This window comes from Arvicanthis niloticus, chromosome 1 (genome assembly GCF_011762505.2).
Source record: "Arvicanthis niloticus isolate mArvNil1 chromosome 1, mArvNil1.pat.X, whole genome shotgun sequence".
In the NCBI taxonomy this organism is placed as follows: Eukaryota; Metazoa; Chordata; class Mammalia; order Rodentia; family Muridae; genus Arvicanthis; species Arvicanthis niloticus.
In genome coordinates, this window is record NC_047658.1 from 129523967 (window position 1) to 129543248 (window position 19282).

The 19282-nt window shown below is 42.3% G+C and overlaps 1 protein-coding gene across 2 annotated transcripts in view; it reads left to right on the forward strand.

Moving 5' to 3' along the window:
- Nucleotides 1-19282, forward strand: part of Cemip2 (cell migration inducing hyaluronidase 2) — a 78142-nt gene that overhangs the window by 17274 nt on the left and 41586 nt on the right. For both annotated transcript variants that reach the window (XM_076918410.1, XM_034483800.2), the window contains exons 3-10: nucleotides 3263-3403; nucleotides 3788-4349; nucleotides 7669-7838; nucleotides 12768-12956; nucleotides 14579-14748; nucleotides 17036-17245; nucleotides 17712-17917; nucleotides 18051-18120. In XM_076918410.1, coding sequence (XP_076774525.1) covers nucleotides 3263-3403; nucleotides 3788-4349; nucleotides 7669-7838; nucleotides 12768-12956; nucleotides 14579-14748; nucleotides 17036-17245; nucleotides 17712-17917; nucleotides 18051-18120 — 1718 coding nt within the window. The remainder of the gene's footprint in view (nucleotides 1-3262; nucleotides 3404-3787; nucleotides 4350-7668; nucleotides 7839-12767; nucleotides 12957-14578; nucleotides 14749-17035; nucleotides 17246-17711; nucleotides 17918-18050; nucleotides 18121-19282) is intronic.

Sequence of the window (19282 nt, forward strand, 5' to 3'; positions counted from 1 at the left end):
GAAGGAGGGAGGGAGAGAGTGTGAATATGTGTGTGTATGTGTCTTTGTGTGTGTGTGTGTATGTGTGTGTTTTGGAGAAACTTGTTGCCTGTCAGCTTCAGTATGTTTTCAGCTAACAGTAGCTTCATGGAAGTGCCTATGGAACATACTAAAACTCAGAGTCCCTGGGGCTGTGATGTAGGACCGTCTGGTTATTATTATAACCAAGTTGAGTATCTCTTTGTTTTTTTGAACAAAGTCTATGGCCGATTTCTGTCTGAGTAGACGCTGCTTAGCTGGATTTAGCAGTGTGGCAGTTGAGTCCCCTTTGGCCTTTTATAAAGCTTTCAAGTATTATTTTATTTTGGTTTTCAGGGTACTTTAAGGATTTTGTAAATTTTAAGGTCCCGGAGGAAGTAGTTACCAACATTTCTAAGAGAATACACAGGGAGTAAGAGACATGAGCCTGTCCACATCTTTGTTGGCTGAGCCAGTTGGCCTCACTGTGAATTTATTTGATTTCCCTTACATGGAGAGCTGAAGTTCTCTTCCCAGTTCCAAACATAATAACCAAGTTCTGATTCACAGTTTCCAAATAATCTTCAGGAGAGGGAAGCCAGACTAGTGGGAAATCAAAACTGAAGTCTGTGGCTTTCCTTGGAATTTTCTTAGTCCATCTGAACCACCGGGCTGCAGATATGGTTCCTTGAGTCGGTGTCCTTCAGTTTCATGTGTTGGCCATACAAGTGCAGAGGATCGCTGGAAGCATGGTGTGCTGAAATGTGTATGCTCAGCCTCACTGTGGTTTTCCCTGTTACAAGTGTGCTGACTCTGCAACTGAGCTAGCCTGGAAGATGGGACTGGCTGAGTTGATTTTTAATTGTATCTTCACATCATACATTTTTTCACTTAAGTATATTTTACTGCAAAGAACTGATATACATAAATAAATGTATATATACATATATATATATACATATATATGTATATACACACATATATATACATATATATATATGTATATATATGTGTGTGTATGTATGTATGTATGTATATATACATACATATATATATGGGGGGTGATGGTTCTCCTGAAGTGTGATCTCTAGGAATTGATTTCAAACAATTAAGAGAATACACATAACTATTACAGTGGGCTTCAGGTCTCCACAGACTGGAATTTTTTCTCAGTAGCTTGTGATATGGGACACACATTTGTTTCTTATCTAACACTATGGAGAATTCCAGCCATATGTTTTATGAAAAAATTGGGAGTTTGAAAAAAAAAATGTCGTTTTATTTTTGGTAGTACTAGGGATTGAACCCTGGGCTTTATGCTAAGCAAGAGTCAGCTAGTGAGGCACACTGTCAGCCCCAAGGATACTGCCTTTAGTATAATGATAATGAACGCTGAATAATGTGAAGAGTTAAATATTAATTATGAATCTGGTATGAGAAGAACAGTCCCCTCAAACAGTCGCCAAGACCTTAGTGAGGCTAATTTAATTCTAGTTGCTCCCACTTCAGAGTGATACCATAAACTGCTAAGGTGTTAGGAACAGGAAGATGACAACATTGGATGTGCAGGCTCAAAATGCAAATGTAGATGCTCTTGTCCGTTATTAGTCCTCTACTGTCACCCAGGAGCCTTCAACCATACACAGTGTGTCCTCTTCCTGTCCTAAGCACATGCCACTCATTCCTTCATATGAATACAGGTGCCTAATTTAAACATAGGTGACTTGAGTGGCAATGGACCAGGATGGGGGGAGATACTTATACTTCTTCTATTCTTTTTAAAATAGGTATTTTTATTGTTTTTATGAATGTGTACCTGTGTTCATGTATCTGTGTGAGTGCATGCCACCTGTGTGGGTTGATTACAGAGACCACTAGAGGATATTGGATCCCCTGGAACTGTAGTTACAGGCACTTGTGAGCTCGATGTGGGGGGTGGGAAGCACATTCAGGTCCTCTGCAAGGCTTCTTCAAGCTCTTAAACATCGTTCATTGTTCTGTCTCCAGCCCCAACATTTCTCATATTCTTATCTCCTCTTTGTTCTCCTCTGATTTAAATATTGTCCATCCTTTGGGCTCTGAGTCTGTGAAGCTGCCTCAGTAACTCCAGCTTTCTCTTCCTTTGTCTGAGGATACTTGCATCTGAATTAAGGACCACATAATTTATCATTTAATTATTTCATACATGATGGCTTTTTCCCCCCAGGCTAATTTATAGACTTGAAGGACTATGTCCTGTCTGTCCCCTGCCATCCCCCACCCCATCCCATCTATACTTTACAAAAATTCATAGTATCTTTTACAGAGTGTACAAATGATCTTCGACAAATTTGAGTTATTAGTAGATCAAAAGTGAAGCTGTGCTTTTTCTTTCCCCTATAAATCTTTCCTACACAGACAGCTATCATTTTATTTTCTACTATTTAAGAGGCAAATTACAATTCTGTTAAAGGAAGATTACAAGCAACGGACCTCATTTCTTCATGTGGCACTTCCATGTTACTTAACTTGCTAAGTAATGTTTGTGGTGGCTTTTCTGCTCTTAATTTCCTCATCTCTGAGAACGAGAAGTCATGGCTGGCCACTTGCATTCTGCAGTTGTGTTGGGAAAGTGTGCATGTGGAGAAAGAGGTGCTGTTACTGCCTGCTTTCTAATTCTTGTGTTTAGGAAGGAGCTTGTGAATGTATAACGTACATGTTAGACATTTCTACAATTTCTGTTTCCATTAGTCAAAGTGTTGAGAGACAGAGTCAGAGACAGAGAGACACAGAGAGAGATACCGAGAAAGACAGAGAGACAGAGGGGGTGGGGATGGGACTCAGATCCAGGACTTCAGGCATGATAAGCTGAATACCAGTGAACTATATTGCCAGCCTATTATTTTCTTTTTAAAAACGTTTTTATAGCATGGTTCCAAGAGAAATTGATAATTCCTGTGGTTTGTTTCCAAAGTTGGGTAGACAGGGGAACTTCATTTTTATCTTGCGAAGTTTAACCTGAACCAAGTGCTGATGATTTAATTTTTTGCTAATATTTATTTTTATTTTAAAATATTAAAAATATTAATATTTAATATGTTCAATATATTTATTTAAAAATATATTGAAGTAAAAAATTGGTTTCTCTCATCTTTGAAGTCCCTGTCTCTGCACCTTCCATGCAGATTTGTGTTCAGTGACAGTGGATTCTTGGGCTTGGCTGGTCTCCTGGTTTTCTTGTACTTTGTTGGCTTGTATTCTACAGCAGGGTTATGCTGTTTTGTAGAGAATTGTCCAGATCAAAACCCTCGTCTCAGGAACTGGGATCCAGGACAAGATTCTGCGAAACACATTGTTATCAAGGAGGGGGATATGTTCCGCTTGACCTCAGATGCTACAGTGAATTCTATAGTCATTCAGGATGGAGGTAGGTAATAGTCCCTGTCTGTGGGTGCCACATGGATGCTCTGTAATGTGGGGGACATTGGTGTTCCCCATATAGAATATCTGTAGTATGCTTAAGAAAGACATAAGACAAAGAAAGGGATGCCCAATTATTTTCTCATTGCTGGGATTAAGTGCTTTACAGAGTGGCTTAAGGGAGCAGTTTATTTTGACCGGAGTTCCAGAGGGAACAGTTCGCAGTGGCAAGGGAAGCATGGTCACTAGTGTGTCTTCCTTTGAGGAGCTTGCAGCTGGGCCTATCATGGTGGCAGCCAGGAAGCAGCTGGGACCAGAGGCCATTCCCAGGGACCCACGTCTACTAGCTAGATCACAGTTCCAAAGGTTTAAGTGGTGTTGTTCCTTGCAGGACTGCTTGTGTTTGGGGATGATAAAGACGGATCCAGGAATATAACTTTGAGGACTCGATACATCCTGATCCAGGATGGTGGGGCGCTTCATATTGGAGCAGAAAAATGCCGCTATAGATCCAAAGCGACGATTACCTTGTTTGGCAAGTCGGATGAACGTGAAAGTATGCCAACATTTGGCAAGAAGTTTATTGGTGTGGAGGCTGGCGGGACACTGGAGTTACACGGGGCGCAGAGGACATCATGGACGATGCTGGCGAGGACTCTGCATTCCTCAGGCTTGCCCTTTGGGTCGTATGCCTTCGAAAAGGACTTCTCCCGGGGCCTTAATGTGAGGGTCATTGACCAAGACACAGCCAGAGTTTTAGAATACGAGAAGTTTGATACCCATGAGTACCACAATGAGAGCCGGAGACTTCAGGAGTTTTTGAGAGCTCAGGATCCGGGCCGGATTGTTGCCATTGCCGTCGGAGATTCGGCAGTCAAGAGCCTGTTACAGGGAACAATCCAGATGATCCAGGACCGGTTGGGAAGTAAGCTGATCCAAGGGCTGGGCTACAGGTAGGTAGACCTTCTTCTTCTCCTCCCAGCTCTGTGTTAGAGCTCTATATCCTGTGAAAGCAGAGAAGGTGAGCAAAGAACCACAGGCAGCTGATGCTATTTTAGCTGGCTGCATGGCCACCCCACTAAAGATCTTTTACATTGGTGCGTCAGATTGCCTCTTGTCTGAACCATGGATTTAACTACATACACGGAGCGGAGCGTCTTGGCTTGGGTTGATGAAGCCTTTTGTGAATTGTCTCTAAGGCCCATGGAAAGCTAGAGATGTGGTTCTGTAAAAGAACGGGCAGGGTGAAGATAATTTGCCTCTGAAGAGCTCTCCTCTCACCATTATCTTCTGAGGATAGTGAAATGGAACATACTGAAGGCTAGGCTAATGGAGACACCACGGAGGAGCTGAAAGGTTAGGGCAATGTTCCATGGAAATCCTGTCATAAAAGCCCTAAGGGGTAGGCTTGCATGGGTTTCTTTTTTCTTTTTGGAATCTCTAGCATGCTAATTTGATTGGAATCCTTTACATGCTAGCTTGACTCCACTTGCTTTATTGGCTCAGGTCTGTTGAATTCTGGCTCAGGAGAGGCGGCCAAAAGCTGAAGAGCTAAGCTAATTGTTCTTACAGAAGTCACTTCTGCTTCTAGTTTCTCTGCTGATCAACCTCCATTTCCTAATGCTGTCTGCAGGCCTAGGGAAGTTTTACTGGCTCACCATTTAATTAACACAAAGAAACAAACGAAACAAAATAAAACAGAAGAAAGGAAGAAGAAAATAGAAGGCCAACATTGTAATTCTGCTGAATAGTCGTCATAGGATCATTAAGAAATGTCGGCAGTGACAGAACAGAACTTTACTGCACACTGAAATGGCACACTTACATTTTCCTTTGGGGCACAATATCATCTATAGACATCCTTAAAGATAATGTTAGTGAAGGAAAGGGGTCTGTCTATTATGATCTTGGATTGCTGTTTATTCTTATGTCAAAATAAAGAAGGTAAAGCAACAGCCAAAACCCGACATGGGGAAGTAAGAGGCAGGCGTCCCAGAGACTAGAGGTTTGCAGGAACTTGAGGACTGTCTGTATCGGTAGCTAGCAAAGATAGAAACAGGATACCACGAGTGAGTGTGCCCATAGAGTCCAGAAGAGAGCGTCAGATCCCGTGGAGCTAGGTTCTGAGTCACCTCATTGAGGTGCAAGGTACTGAAAACTGGTCCTCTGGAAGAGCAGCCAGTGCTTTTAACTTATCCTCAGCTCTTAATTGGCTGCCCCAACCCATCTTTCCCTACCACCTTAAAGGTGGTACTGTTCAGTAGCACCGTTGACTGGGAAACCAGCCTACGATATGCGGGCCTTTGTGGGGAAATTGTGAGTGAGCATCTCCTTTGTTTCTCTCTAAATTCTCTTCAAAATATCACCCATTTAATGGAGACATTAGCGGGTGTTCACTGGCCTCTCACATGATCTCCAGTGCTCATTAACAGTCACCCCTTTGAGGACTGTTCGAGTGCATTGAAATTTCTTGCAAGTGGAGGCCGGAAGTAGGAGTCTTCTTGACATAATGTTAATAGAACAGAATGTTGTTTTATAGTTGCTGAGGCAGTTCTGGTCGGTAAAGGAGGCCTCTGACAGTCTTCCTCTCCTCTCTACTGGAAGATAATAGTTGAGAGACTCTTTGTTTGATCCTTTCCGCTGCATCAGGGGTATAAAGAGCTCTGACTGGTTCTCGGCCTCTAATCCTCACAGGGGCAGCTGCGAGGCTTGGAAGGCTGTGTGTAGGCTTGCTTGAGTGAACTTTTATCTCTGAGTATCTAGCCATCTGTCTGGCAGAGATTATGTTTAGTATTTTTCCACCCCCAGAATAGGAAGTTCATATTTTTTCTTTTCATGTTTTGAACCAGGAAGCTTAAGGCAGATTTCCTGGCTTTTGTTGCTGTATTTTTTTTTTTTTTTCTTTGACTAACTTTGGACACAAGCTTGGGCATTTGTTATTGTGAAAGTTAGATGACATTTTTAAACACATTGCTTTCTGCAGGTAATTGTTTGTAAAACTGAAAATCTGTTGAATTATAATTCTGTGCCTTTATGGATGTTTAGAAACTTGTAACTCAGTGATATTTCAACCTTGCGAAATACATAGACATTAAAAAATGCTAATGCCTATGGTTTCTTGGGTCAGATTTTCAAAGGGTAGGACTCCAGTCACAGATGTGATAATTACTACTGTAAACTGTGATCTCTAAATTAGAGGTGTCTGTCTGTGTGTGTGTGTGTGTAGGCCCTTGGACAATCTTCAGTGTCTTCCTCAATTATTCTCCACCTCATTTTTCTTTCTTTCTTTCTTTCTTTTTTTTTTTTGGGAGGGGGGATAGTGTCTTCCACTGAACTGGAGCTCATAGATTTGCCTAGGCTAGCTAGCCAGTAAGCTACAGTGATTGGCCCATTGTCTGCCCCTCAACACCAGGATCACAGATGTGTGCCACTGGATTATGTCTTTTTTGAGGTGCTGGGAATCTGTACTCAGGTCATAATGACTTTCCAAATGTCCACTGACTGAGCCCTCTGCCTAAACCTTAAGGGTTCTCATAGCATGGTTAGTAGCATCATTTAGCATCACTGGAGCTGGGCTTGCAGATGCTTTGGTCCTCTGATTCTCAAGCTGTGGTGGCAGAAGAGTGGGGAAGAGGTCTGCTTTTAACAGTTCTTCCCTCCAGTCCTTCTGATGCTAAGGTTTGGGAGCCACCTTTCAACGCCGTGTAGAGTTATCTACCTGCACATTCAGGTACAGAATGAGCTTTTCTAGTTTTTAGGCCATGACTTTTATCCCTAGTAATGAAAGCAGCCAAATAAATGGAGAAGCAAGGTGTGATGGAAGTCCCAGCAGTGTGGCTGCAGAGGCGAGAGGGTCAGGAATGTAAGGTCATACTCTCAACTACATACTGCATTCAGGGCTAGCTTGGGTTAACCAAGAGTCCTGTCTCAAAAACAATAACTATCAGACCCTACAAGAGAGCACATGACAGTCATTGTAGGGGACACAAGGATTTATAGCAGGACACATGCTCCTGTGGGTGTCCATGATTAACGGAAGCCGCAGTCATCACTTCCTCACCTGTGAGAGAGCTGGAAAAACAAGTTTCTGAAAATCAGGTGTATTTGCTTTGCCGTCAGCTACTTTAGCAAAAGCCTAGAAGTGCAGCCTCATGGGAAAAGTGAAAGATGAAATACAGATGTCCAACACCAGCCTCCTACCATATCCACGCCTGGGTTTTGGGTCATTTCTATGGCAGCTACCCAGCTGTGCTTGCTGTTTCTTCCTTATAGGCAAGCTTGGGCTTTAGTTGGTGTCATTGATGGTGGAAGTTCTTCCTGCAATGAATCTGTGAGAAACTATGAAAACCACAGCACTGGCGGGAAGGCCCTGGCTCAAGGAGAATTCTACACCCTGGATGGTCAGAAGTTCTCTGTGACAGCCTACAGTGAATGGATTCAAGGTAGGCAAAAGTCGTTTGAACTCTGTGAGACATGGGGAAGTACTGGGACAGATTGCTGTATGAGATCACTCTGTCCAAACATCAGTCTGTCTGTCTTGGTAGACTTGTCAGCTAGTTGAAGTTGAAACTGATTTCCCTACTAAACTTAAGTCTTGTAGACTCAAGAAGTCTAGACTAGCTACTGATCTATTTTAGTTTATACAATGATACTTGGACTGTGTTCTCGACGCTGAGTCATGGTGTCTAATTAAGTAGGATGCTGGCGGTCTTGGTTGTCAGCTCGACGAGTCCTTCAGTCACCTGTCTTCCGGGCATTCGGGAGGGTGATGACATGCTTAGACTTGTGTGGTAGGCGTGCCAGCAAATGCTGCCTTTGGCTACGGTGCAGAGGGAAAAAAATCCCCACCTTGTTACTTAGTTGTGTCCGGTATCCCTATTGTCACGTCCCAGTAATCTACCTAACTATTTCTTATGGACAAATGGGAAATATAGAAACAATATAAGATAAAACTTAATTTTAACCATATTATTCAGAGAGTTTCTTTTCAGCTCACAGTATTATAGGATTTTAAAATTTGACCTATTTTTTGACCCGTTTTCCCAAGTCAGTTATTTTTAAAAACAAAGAGATTAGTTTGTATTGTGGGTGTATGTGTGTGAATGCCTGTGTGTGTATGTGCACCACCAGAGAGGGCCATCAGATCTCCTGGGACGAGTTACAGGTGGTTGTGAGCTGCCATGTGGGTGCTGAGAACTGAACCCAGATTTTCTATAAATCAACAAATGCTTTAAACTGCTCAGCTGTCTCTCAAGCTCCCAAAACAGGTATCTTAATTCTTTAATCTCTCTCTCTCTCTCTCTCTCTCTCTCTCTCTCTCTCTCTCTCTCTTTTTCTTTCTCTCTCTTTCTCTCTCTCTCTCCCCCTCTCCTTCTCTCATTTAGCATTGTGTGTCTGTATGTGCAGGAGAATTAGTTCTCCTACCATGTGGGACCCAGGGATCAAACTCAGGTTATCAGCTTTGATGGCGAATGCCTTTTTCCTGCTAAGCTGTCTTTCTGGCCCCTGAGTCTTTAGACTTTCTTCAGTATAAGTTTTTATTGCAATGCAATCCATAATAAATGTTTGTTTTTCTTTAAATAGATTCTCACTCTGTAGCCCAGGCTAGCCTGTAACTCACTGTGTTACCCAGGCTAGCCTGTAACTCACTGTGTTGCCCAGGCTGCTGTAATTTATTTGGCTAATGCTTAGCATTGGGTATTTGGGGAGTGTGTGTAACTCTGTAGGATTTCTTAATTTACCCATTTGTTGCCAGGGCTTTTTCTCCCAATTAGTTGTGGATTGGCTCCTTCCTATTTGTGTTTGTTCAGCACCCGACTTTCCAAAGCAAGTCTGATACCCACATTAATGCGATTTGAGCCAAATCAAGAGCTTTACCATATCCGCAGTTATCTGGGATTTCTTCTCAGTGTCACAAACCAATTGTTTGCTAATTTGGATTGTTGTTGACAGAATGCCCAGGATGCCATCCTGGTTCTTCTACTTCCTGTTTGATCATAGGCTTGGGATTTACTTCCTAAACCTCAGTCTTCTCACCTAAAGAATGAAGATAAGAAGAGAAACACTAGATAAGGAGGTCAGACGTATCAAATGTGAGACTTTCAGCATAGTGCACTTAGACACCGAAGATAGGCTAATGCTGCCACAAACATGGCTTGGGTTATAATAAAATCTTCTGTCTGGTTGTGATTAAACACAATGTTCTGCTTTAAAACAAATCAGGGAGGGCCTGGAGAGATGGCCCAGTGATTAAAGCACTGGTGCTCGACCAGAAGACCCTGGATCAGTTCCCTGCACCTACATGGCCAGGGACAACTATCTGTCACTCCGGATCCAGAGGATCTGATGCTTTCTTCTGGCCTATGTGGTCCCTGCATGCATACGGCACACAGTCACACCTGCAGGTAGAACACCCATACACATAAAATAAAAACAAATAAAATATTAAAAACAAAACCCAAATCAAAGGAGTCTCTGAGATGTGACAGGAAGGTTCCATGTATCATTTCTAAGCAAGATGGGAGGCAAAGGAGAGGGAGTGGTGTCTGTGATGGATGGAGAAGCTGGCTGAGCCCTGCTCCCGGCTCCCACAGTCCTGTCAGGCACAAGTGGACTAGCTGGAATCGTTTGGTCCAGTGTGTGTTCAATGGTCCTGTTTCCAGGAAAGTTCCAGGCTGGAGGTGATTACAGCTGGGCTTTGAGTCAGTGTTTCCTGTGTGAGGACCTTTGTTTCCACATCACACTGGCTGCTCGCTTCTGGAAGAGGGGAACTCCTGCCTTCTGCCATGGGTTTCCTGCTTTCTGGAAGGGGTGGAAATTCTCAGAAGCAGGAGACTGAACTTACTTCCTTTCTTACTTGAGTGAGGAGTGCTGGGAGATTATCGTAGTAAGCAGAAATTTCTCCTAAACCTAGAAAAAAACCTGAGAAATTACTAAACACTAAAGTGTTACAAAGGCATTCTGACTTTTATTTTCAGAGAGATAAATTCTAATGTCCTTTCAAATCAAAATTTATTTATTTAGTATTGTATCTTGGGATAAAAGTATTGAAATTTAATGTGAAAAAATTGAATATTTTCTCATTGCTTCCCTTTTTTGGAGGATTTTATTTTTATAAAACCTCAAATTTGGGGTAGTGACTTGTTGTCCTAGGATTTTTGATGACCTTTGTTCTTAAACTGCCTGTTTCTAATATTTTGGAAGGTGGTTTACAATTTCACAACAAACAATAAAAATATGTTATAAACAGAAATCTATTGTAATTGCCGGGGTTATTTATGGTAGTAAATATGACTCCAAGAAGCACACTGAGACAATACACTAAGCTTACTAGGTACTTTTATGTGTGTATATGTTTGTATATATGTGTACACATACATTCTGTGCAGAAAACACACAGACAGAGCATACTAATCTCTAGTAACAGACTCCATGACTTGGCCAGGTTAGGTTTTATCTGGCAATTGACTGAGACGGTGAACCATCCATATTACTCCTGTTCCTTGCCCAAATGTTCTGTCTTTTTACTTTTCCCAACTCAAGTAGACATGTATTCTTCAGTTCAGTTGAGTCAGCAGCATCTTGGGGGTTGGGATGATGCTGGAGAAGTATTTATTCAACATGAATCTCTGAAGAGGAGGGCTTCCCTTTCTATTACTTTTATAGAGCAGCTATCTCCCATTTTCTTCACATTTCCTTGACATCAGCTTTTTACACACGACTTTTCTTTTTAGCTACAAATATTATAGGAACAGTATGTGTTTCAACATTGATTTGAATGCAAAAAACAAATAAAAGTGTAAGTTAGAGAAATAAGCCGGACTAGTGATCCAGTTCTTCTCTTTCTGATTACGAACTGCCTTTGACTTCCACAGGCAATATTTGGAGAGACCACCTGCCTTCATCACTTTTTTATTGTTATGATAAAATGCTATGACCAAGGCAACTTATAAAATTGAAGCATTTACTCTGGGGCTCACGGTTTCAGAGGGTTAGAGGCCATGACCATCAAGGTGGGCAGGCAGGTAGGCTGGAGCAGGAGCTGAGAGTTCACATCTTGATACAACCCCAAGGGAGAGAGAGCTAACTGGTAATAGCTTAGGCTTTTGAAACCTCAAAGTCTATGACACATCTCCACACCCAGTCCTTCCCAAAGAGTCCCACCAACTAGGATAGGAACCACGTATTCAGATATACAAGCACATAGGGGCCGTTCTCACTCAAACCACTATATTACCTATCAGTAGTCAAAACTTTGTGTAATTTATAATACATCATCCTCCAAAGGAGCTAAGTTAGATCACAGTCATGCACTCATAGATGACAGTGTACCAAAATGGTGAATTATCCACTCAACAGACATCAGTAAGTAGCCTGCACTGAGAAATCGCAGAAAAGAAATCGTAGTGAATACACAAGGGGTAGCTAGGACGATGCTGCCTTCACTGTTAACCCTTGCAAGGGTGAGGAAGGTATAAATCCTACCAGTCTTTGCTTGGCCCAGAGTGGAGGTTACTTACTTCCAGCAAGGATGTTGTGGAGGTCTTTAAAGACTTCTTGTGACCTCGAATTGAAGTGCTGGGGGACCAAATGCAGGCACTGTTGTGTTAGGCTGGTTTTCCCCTGCAATCTCCCAACATTTCATAAATACTTACGTACTCATTTGTTTGGTGAACATGTGTGGAAACACATCCCAGGTGAAGAATGCAGAAGCTGTTTGCCCTTCCACTGTGTAGAACCGAGAGAGACGAGGGAAGGTGGCGTGCATGAGGAGGCCAGCTTGGAGTACACAGTGACTTTGCTGGTGCCTCGACTGTGGACCCTCCAGTCTCCGGAACGCTGAAAAATAGATGTCCGTTCTTTATACATTCAAAAAAAGAATGAATAAAGCACAAAAGCACAGGAATGAGGCGTGTCTTGCAGTATACTCTCATTTCTAGCACAAAAATGGTCTGCGCACTAAAGTCCTATCACTTCTGATGACTCGGACCAAGTAAAAGCATTGGACATTTTAGTTCAAACTATTCTGTGTCTGGCCACTTCTATTCAAGTGGGATATGTTCCTGGTACATATGAATATGGGGGGCCATAGTATTATAATTTTTTGACTGAGATGAAATGAGCAAAGGATGTCCACTTTGAGAATCTTCAGAATTTTAAAGAATAGTTTACTGATGTAACAGTTTGTATCATGCCTAGTGGCATATGGGCTCTTTCTTTAGGGGCCAGAATCCATGACTAGCACATGGTTGGCATTAGGAAAAGTCGCTGAGTTGTATTTATTTTAGCTTTTGATTTGTAAATCAGGTATGTGCATTTACAATTTATTTAAGAAAACACATGTGTTCATGCCTGCTTGTTTGTTTGTGTAGGAATTTCCCTTTCAGGTTTCCGGGTGGACATTACGGATGGAGTGAAGCTGCACCTGCTAGACGACGTCAGCAGTTGGGGAGCTGGAGACCGGATTGTGGTTGCAAGTACCGACTACTCCATGTACCAAGCAGAGGAGCTGACTCTTCTCCCCTGCCCCGAGTGCAGCCGTTTTCAGGTTAAAGTTAAAGGTATAGGACTCCTCCCTGTACTTGGGAAACACATTCTTTTTTTTGGCATCCAATTCCTGTAGTCTTTTCTTCCATCACCTCGTGTCAGTGTGGACACTGCTGACGGTCTTTAGTCGTATTTAAAGTTGAACCAAATAAAATATTTTCATTAGACTTTATCTCCTACTGTAATGGTGAGTTATACCATTTTTGGAAGAGAGCAGTTCACAGAGAGATTCTTACTAGGAGCAATGAGGGGACAGAGTGGCTACCATCTGCCAGGCACTCATTTCTACTCTTGTCCCTGCTCCACTGGTCCTGCCCAAAGCCGCTTGGGACCCTTTTTGCTTGTGGGCTTCGGCACGCATTGTGTTCACATTGCTTTCTTGCTTCTTAGCACTTACACTGTGCTGCCAAGAATCAGGAGCTGCAGACACTCTGGGTTCATGGAGGGGAGACCAGGAAGGGGGACAACATTTGAAACGTAAACAAATAAAATGATTAATAAATAAAAACAGAAAACACAACAGAACTTGCTTGTTTTGAGTGAAGAACCTTGAAGCTTGACATTTTTGTGTTGTAGTACAATGTTAAGTGGAGTGTTTGGCTTAGAGTTGGCATTTGTTTTCCCTCTATGTATTATTCAGTTTTCTAGTTTCTTCCTTTTGATAATACCAGGTACATGCCAAAAAATAAAAAAATAAATAAAGGAAAATCCCGAGTTCCAGTGATACCATACCATCCATCATTACTGTCTGTGGGAAGTCCCTCTCTACTTCCTGAGTTTAAGAGAAAAACATCAGAGAGATAGAGAGAGAGAGAGAGAGAGAGAGAGAGAGAGAGAACAAACTTCTTTTAAATTGCTTATAAACTTTCAAGAATAGTAGTTTTTAAATCTTTTATATTTGAAAGATAGTAAACGGTATCTGGGCGGTGCTGGCACAGGCCTTTAATCCCAGCCCTGGGGAAGCAGAGACAGGCAGATCTCTGTGAGTTTGTGGTCAGCCTGGTTACAGAGTGAGTTTCAGTGCAACCAGGACTCCACAGAGAAAACCCTTTCTTGAAAAATAAAAATAAACACACACACACACACAATCACCACCACCACAACCACCACCACCACCACCACCAACAACAACAACAACAACACCGCCAACAACAGGACAGTAAAACAGGAAAGAGAAGATGGAATTTCCCTCGATTGGTATTCAGATGTTGATCACTTCCTGTGAAGTGGAAACCCAGTGTGCTGCACCATAACAGGAGCTGTAAAAGCATTTGTTTCTGAGATCCCTGGCATTTGGTTCTTCTGTGTCCATGAAATGGCTGCAAAATGACGGCAAAAAGTAGCAACAAAGTTTTAGACTGGTCCCAGATCTTTAGTACTGAGGGATGCTCCAGAGGGTGGAGCAAGCACTCTGACCCTGCCTGGGGATGAGAGCAGCAGTCAGAGGTTCAGGCTTTGGGTGGGCAGTTGGAATAGCCTGTCTTTAAGATCCCTGCTTCTGTTACCCTGAGGTATCAGAGGTGTTAGGTAATGTCTTGAGCTTGCTGTATGAGGAAGAATGCCTCTTTTTTTTTGCAGGCTTTCATATTTTTCTCTATTGGTTCTCACATTGTCCTTCTTTTGTCCACATCACCAGAGACCCCCCAGTACCTGCATGTCGGTGAGATCATAGATGGGATAGACATGAGAGCGGAGGTTGGACTTCTCACCCGGAACATTGTGATCCAAGGAGAAATGGAAGACTCATGCTATGCTGAAAATCACTGCCAGTTCTTTGATTATGACACCTTTGGGGGACATGTCATGGTGGGTAAAAGGATTTGATGACTTCTTTGAAACCTAGTTGGAAATATTTAAGGTGCTGAGGAACTTTTGAGTGGTGGAATTAGGTAGGATGTGTGTGTGTGTGTGTGTGTGTGTGTGTGTGTGTGTGTGTATGTGTGTGTGTATGTTATCCATACATAGAGATATGAAAAAGAAGACATATTTTTAAAAATATTAGAAAATGTTAAAAACAAAAGCAAAAACAAAAAACTAAAAGAAAGTCAGGTATGATGGTATATACCTATAATCCAAGAATTTGGGAGGCTGAACCAGGAGAATCAAGGAGTTCAAGGCTGACTTTGACTATTATTTTAGGCTGAGTTATGTGAGACCCTGTCTCTCTGTCACACATACAAATAAGAAAGTTGTGCCTTTAGGTAGCCTGGACTGTAGTTCATCCATTTAAGAATTATTCTGTGAAGAATTATTAACTCGATGTAGTGGGAAGGACCCAGTCACACAGGGAGTACCATGATGAACTTAATATCCATGCCTGCAACTTCTCTGGATCTCTTGGCTTCTTAAGAACCTGCTATCACTAAAGGGTAGACAGTACTAATATGCACAGTCCAAATCTGGTTCTATAAAAATTATTGTGTGCAGAATTTTATTCCTTAGAATAGCCAACAGTTACCATGTGGTAGACAATATTCCGTGCATCCAGTTATTGGGTCTGGTCTGTAGACTGTCTAAGATCTCTTTCTGTGTTGAGTGACCTTTGGATATTAGTTATGCTTCTGAATCGTTGGCTTCAGAAATGCTGGACTAGCATTCCTGCATTATTTTCAATTACATGATTGGAACACCCAGTGCTTGAAGATATTGAGAATGCTTTAACTTTGTATCATAGGGGACTCCCCCCCCCCCCCAACACACACACACACACATAGGGGAATTTTTAAAGAGAGTTTCCACAAACTAAACAGTGGTAAGGAGTTAGAAATAAGTAGCTATCTAGCTGTGGTAGAGGATATAAAAATGAAAGAAGACTCTGAATGACTAAAATATAGACAGCCTCTGATCTGATTTATTAATTATCTTGGCTCCATTGTGGTTCAAAAGTAGTGTGCATTGGAAGTCACCTTCTACTAAAGTTAGGGTTGTGATCTTTTTCATTGGGATAAAGTGCATCCTCGGATTCTGATCGTTTCAGTTCAGCAGTGACTTTATAATGCTGTAGCCTTGTTTACATTGTTGAGTCTGACCCACAGTTCCAGCAAAACATAGCCTGGTGTGTTGTCACACACCTGCCATCCTAGGACTTGCAATGCTGAGGAAGGTGGATTTCTGTAAGGACGACAGTGAGGCAAGCCTGAGCTACATATTGAATACCAGGCTAATCAACTTTGCACAGCAAGGCTTTGTCTGAGAAACTGAAAGGAAATGAACCCAATTTTACCCAATAATTCTCTGTCCTATCCTATTGTCCCCCTGCCCCCCAGTCATTCAGTTTGTGGTTTTTTTTTTTTTTTTTTGTTTTGTTTTGTTTTTTTGTTTTTTTATTTACTCTATTTTAATTTCTGATTAGAAGTTAGTCCCATGGCTCTTTGAAACAAGCATCTATATAAAGAAGTATATCCTGTTGGTTTTCCTTTTTCATAGCTGGGAATCGAACTGGGTGGTGGTGGGGGGGTCTCACACAAGCCAACCAAACAGCACTACTGAGTTACATCTCTAGCCCCAAAGTGCTGCATTGTTAAGTGAGACTCTGGTAAAACACAGAGGATGTGACATGTTCTTATTGTATTGGTATATTTGTGTGGGAGCTTGTGTATATTTGTGTGGGGATGCCAGTACACTTGTGCGCGCGTGCGTGCGTGCGTGCGTGCGTGCGTGCGTGTGTGTGTGTGTGTGTGTGTGTGTGCTTGTGTGTGTTGCATATGTGTGGAGGCCAGAAGTCATCTTAAGGGTTCTCCTTCAGTAGTTGTCCACCTATGTGTCCTATGCTCAAGACCGGGTCTCACTGAGACCTAGGACTGAGCAGTTAGGCTAGACCAACTGGCCAGCAGGCCGCATGAATCTGCCCGTGTCTGTCTCCTCAGTTCAGGGATCACAGACCTTTACCTCCCTCCCTTATCTCTTTACATAGGGATGGAGATTGGACTCAGATCCTTAGGTTTGCATAGCAGACATTTTACCAACTGATCCATCTCCCCAAATCCCAAAACGTCATACCCTGTGTTCTCTATAGATACCTTCTGTTTAAATAATATGCATGCATACTCCTTGCTTCTTTCCTTTCCTGAAAAGGATTCATTTTGTCTCATAGATAGAGAAGAATTTTACTTCAGTCCATCTTTCTTATGTGGAATTGAAACACATGGGCCAGCAGCACCTGGGACGGTACCCTGTGCATTTTCACCTGTGTGGAGATGTGGACTCTAAAGGAGGGTACAGACAGCCAGCGTCTGTGGATGGCCTGTCTATTCATCACAGCTTTTCAAGGTGCATCACTGTGCATGGGACCAGTGGCTTGCTAGTAAGTAGCCTCACATTGTGCTGACATGCAACAGTTTTCATTGAAATGTTTGCTCTCCTTGATGCTCACGCCTCGTCCATTTTACATAACTGACTACATGCCTTTTTTAAAAATTTATTTATGTATATGATGAGTACACTGTAGCTGCTGTCTTCAGACACACCAGAAGAGGGCATTGTATCCCATTACAGATGGTTACGAGCCACCATGTGGTTGCTGGGAATTGAACTCAGGACCTCTGGAAGAACAGTCAGTGCTCTTAACCACTGAGCCATTTCTCCAGCCCCACATGCCATTTTTTTTTTTAAAAAACACTTCTCTTACCAAAGATATTATTTTTCCTTCTGTAGAAGCCTATTCTTTTTTTTTTTTTTTTTTTAATCACCTAAATTATCTTATGATTAGTTATCACAGAAACCTCAAGCGGTCTTGTGTCCAATGACATTATTCACCTACATTTCTGCAGATCAAAGACACCATTGGATTTGACACACTTGGTCATTGCTTCTTTTTGGAAGATGGTGTTGAACAGCGAAATATTTTGTTCCATAACCTGGGGCTTCTGACCAAGCCGGGCACTCTCCTCCCCACGGACCGGAACAGCTCCATGTGCACCGTCATGCGTGATGGAGTGTATGGAAACTACATCCCTGTGCCTACCACAGACTGTATGTGAGTAATTAGTGGCCAGGGTGTTGTGTGGTGGTCAAGGCCTTCCACTTTTGGAAAGCTCTTGTAGGGGAGATTTTAATGGACAGGGGTTTTGTGAAGAATGTTTTAAGTCACCCTCGACAATGTCTTGCAGGGCCGTTTCAACTTTCTGGATTGCCCATCCCAACAACCATCTGATCAGTAACGCAGCTGCAGGCTCACAGGTAAACCACACTTCTTTGGTTCTCTGTGCTTGTGACGGCTCTGGCTTATACAGGTATGATTTCATGGATGCTCACAAACCCAGGCATGATACTGTTTTCTGGTTCTCCTTGTCTCATTGAGAGCAGGAAGAAACTGAGATGGCTTTTCCCTTTCTTCTAAACCCTTGCCAGTTAGGAGCTATGAATCTAGAGACAGACAGCAAAGAAAGGAACAGAGATGAGCAGTCTCTAGGATGATGTCATCCCCAGGATGGCGTGGTAGGGTGTGATGTGTGTGCTCTCTGGCTTCTCATGTTTACATCCTCGGTGGGCAAGCAGCACGTCACTTCCATCTTCAGTGCTGATGATCAAGGAAAGCCTTTCCATGTCTTTATGGGAATGAGTCCCTGTGTAGAATACTATGTCATTCTGGCCAGGGCACACATCTTTTTGAAGGAATTAGTTACATTTAGGGCCATCTTGATAAAGCAGGCTAAACCTCAGTATGATTTAAGACAGACAAATAGGCACATAAACACACAGGAGAACAATTTCTAAGAGAAACAAATACTACTTTTAAATGGTAGAAATTGCCCCAGGGACATAAACATGGGCTAATTTATCCTTACCGTTGAGTGAAGTTCAAAATTACTGATGTATATAGATGAATTTTTAATGATATTATCTAGATTGTAACTGGGCTGAAAAATGACAACGCCGGTCTATGAACATGCAGTAACTTAAATAGTAACTGTTACGTACCATATGTACACATCATAGTCATTCAATATGTTAATGTTGGAACATCATTTCTGAGAAGTAAGTAAGAGGTGACCTGCCTTGAGCAAACCAGCACACAGGCATCACTGTGTAGCTGAGAACCTGTACCAGCGATTGTCCTTAAACATGAAGGAGTCCATGTTTGAAGAGTATTGTTTAACTGGGCAGGTACTGGACATGGGTGATTTAGATTTTCACTCATTCCGTCTCCATAGTGTATCTAAGGAGCTTGTGTGGGTTTGTTTTCACTGTTTCTTATTGGAAAGTTAGGCCGTCAGAACACTGCTTCCTCTTTGCTTTGCCAGAAGCTAGGACCACAGTGGAGAGCAGAGGCAAATAGTCCATAAAAGCCTGGGGCAAAGCTGGACGAAGTCCTCCGGATCTTGAGCAAGAATAATGAATG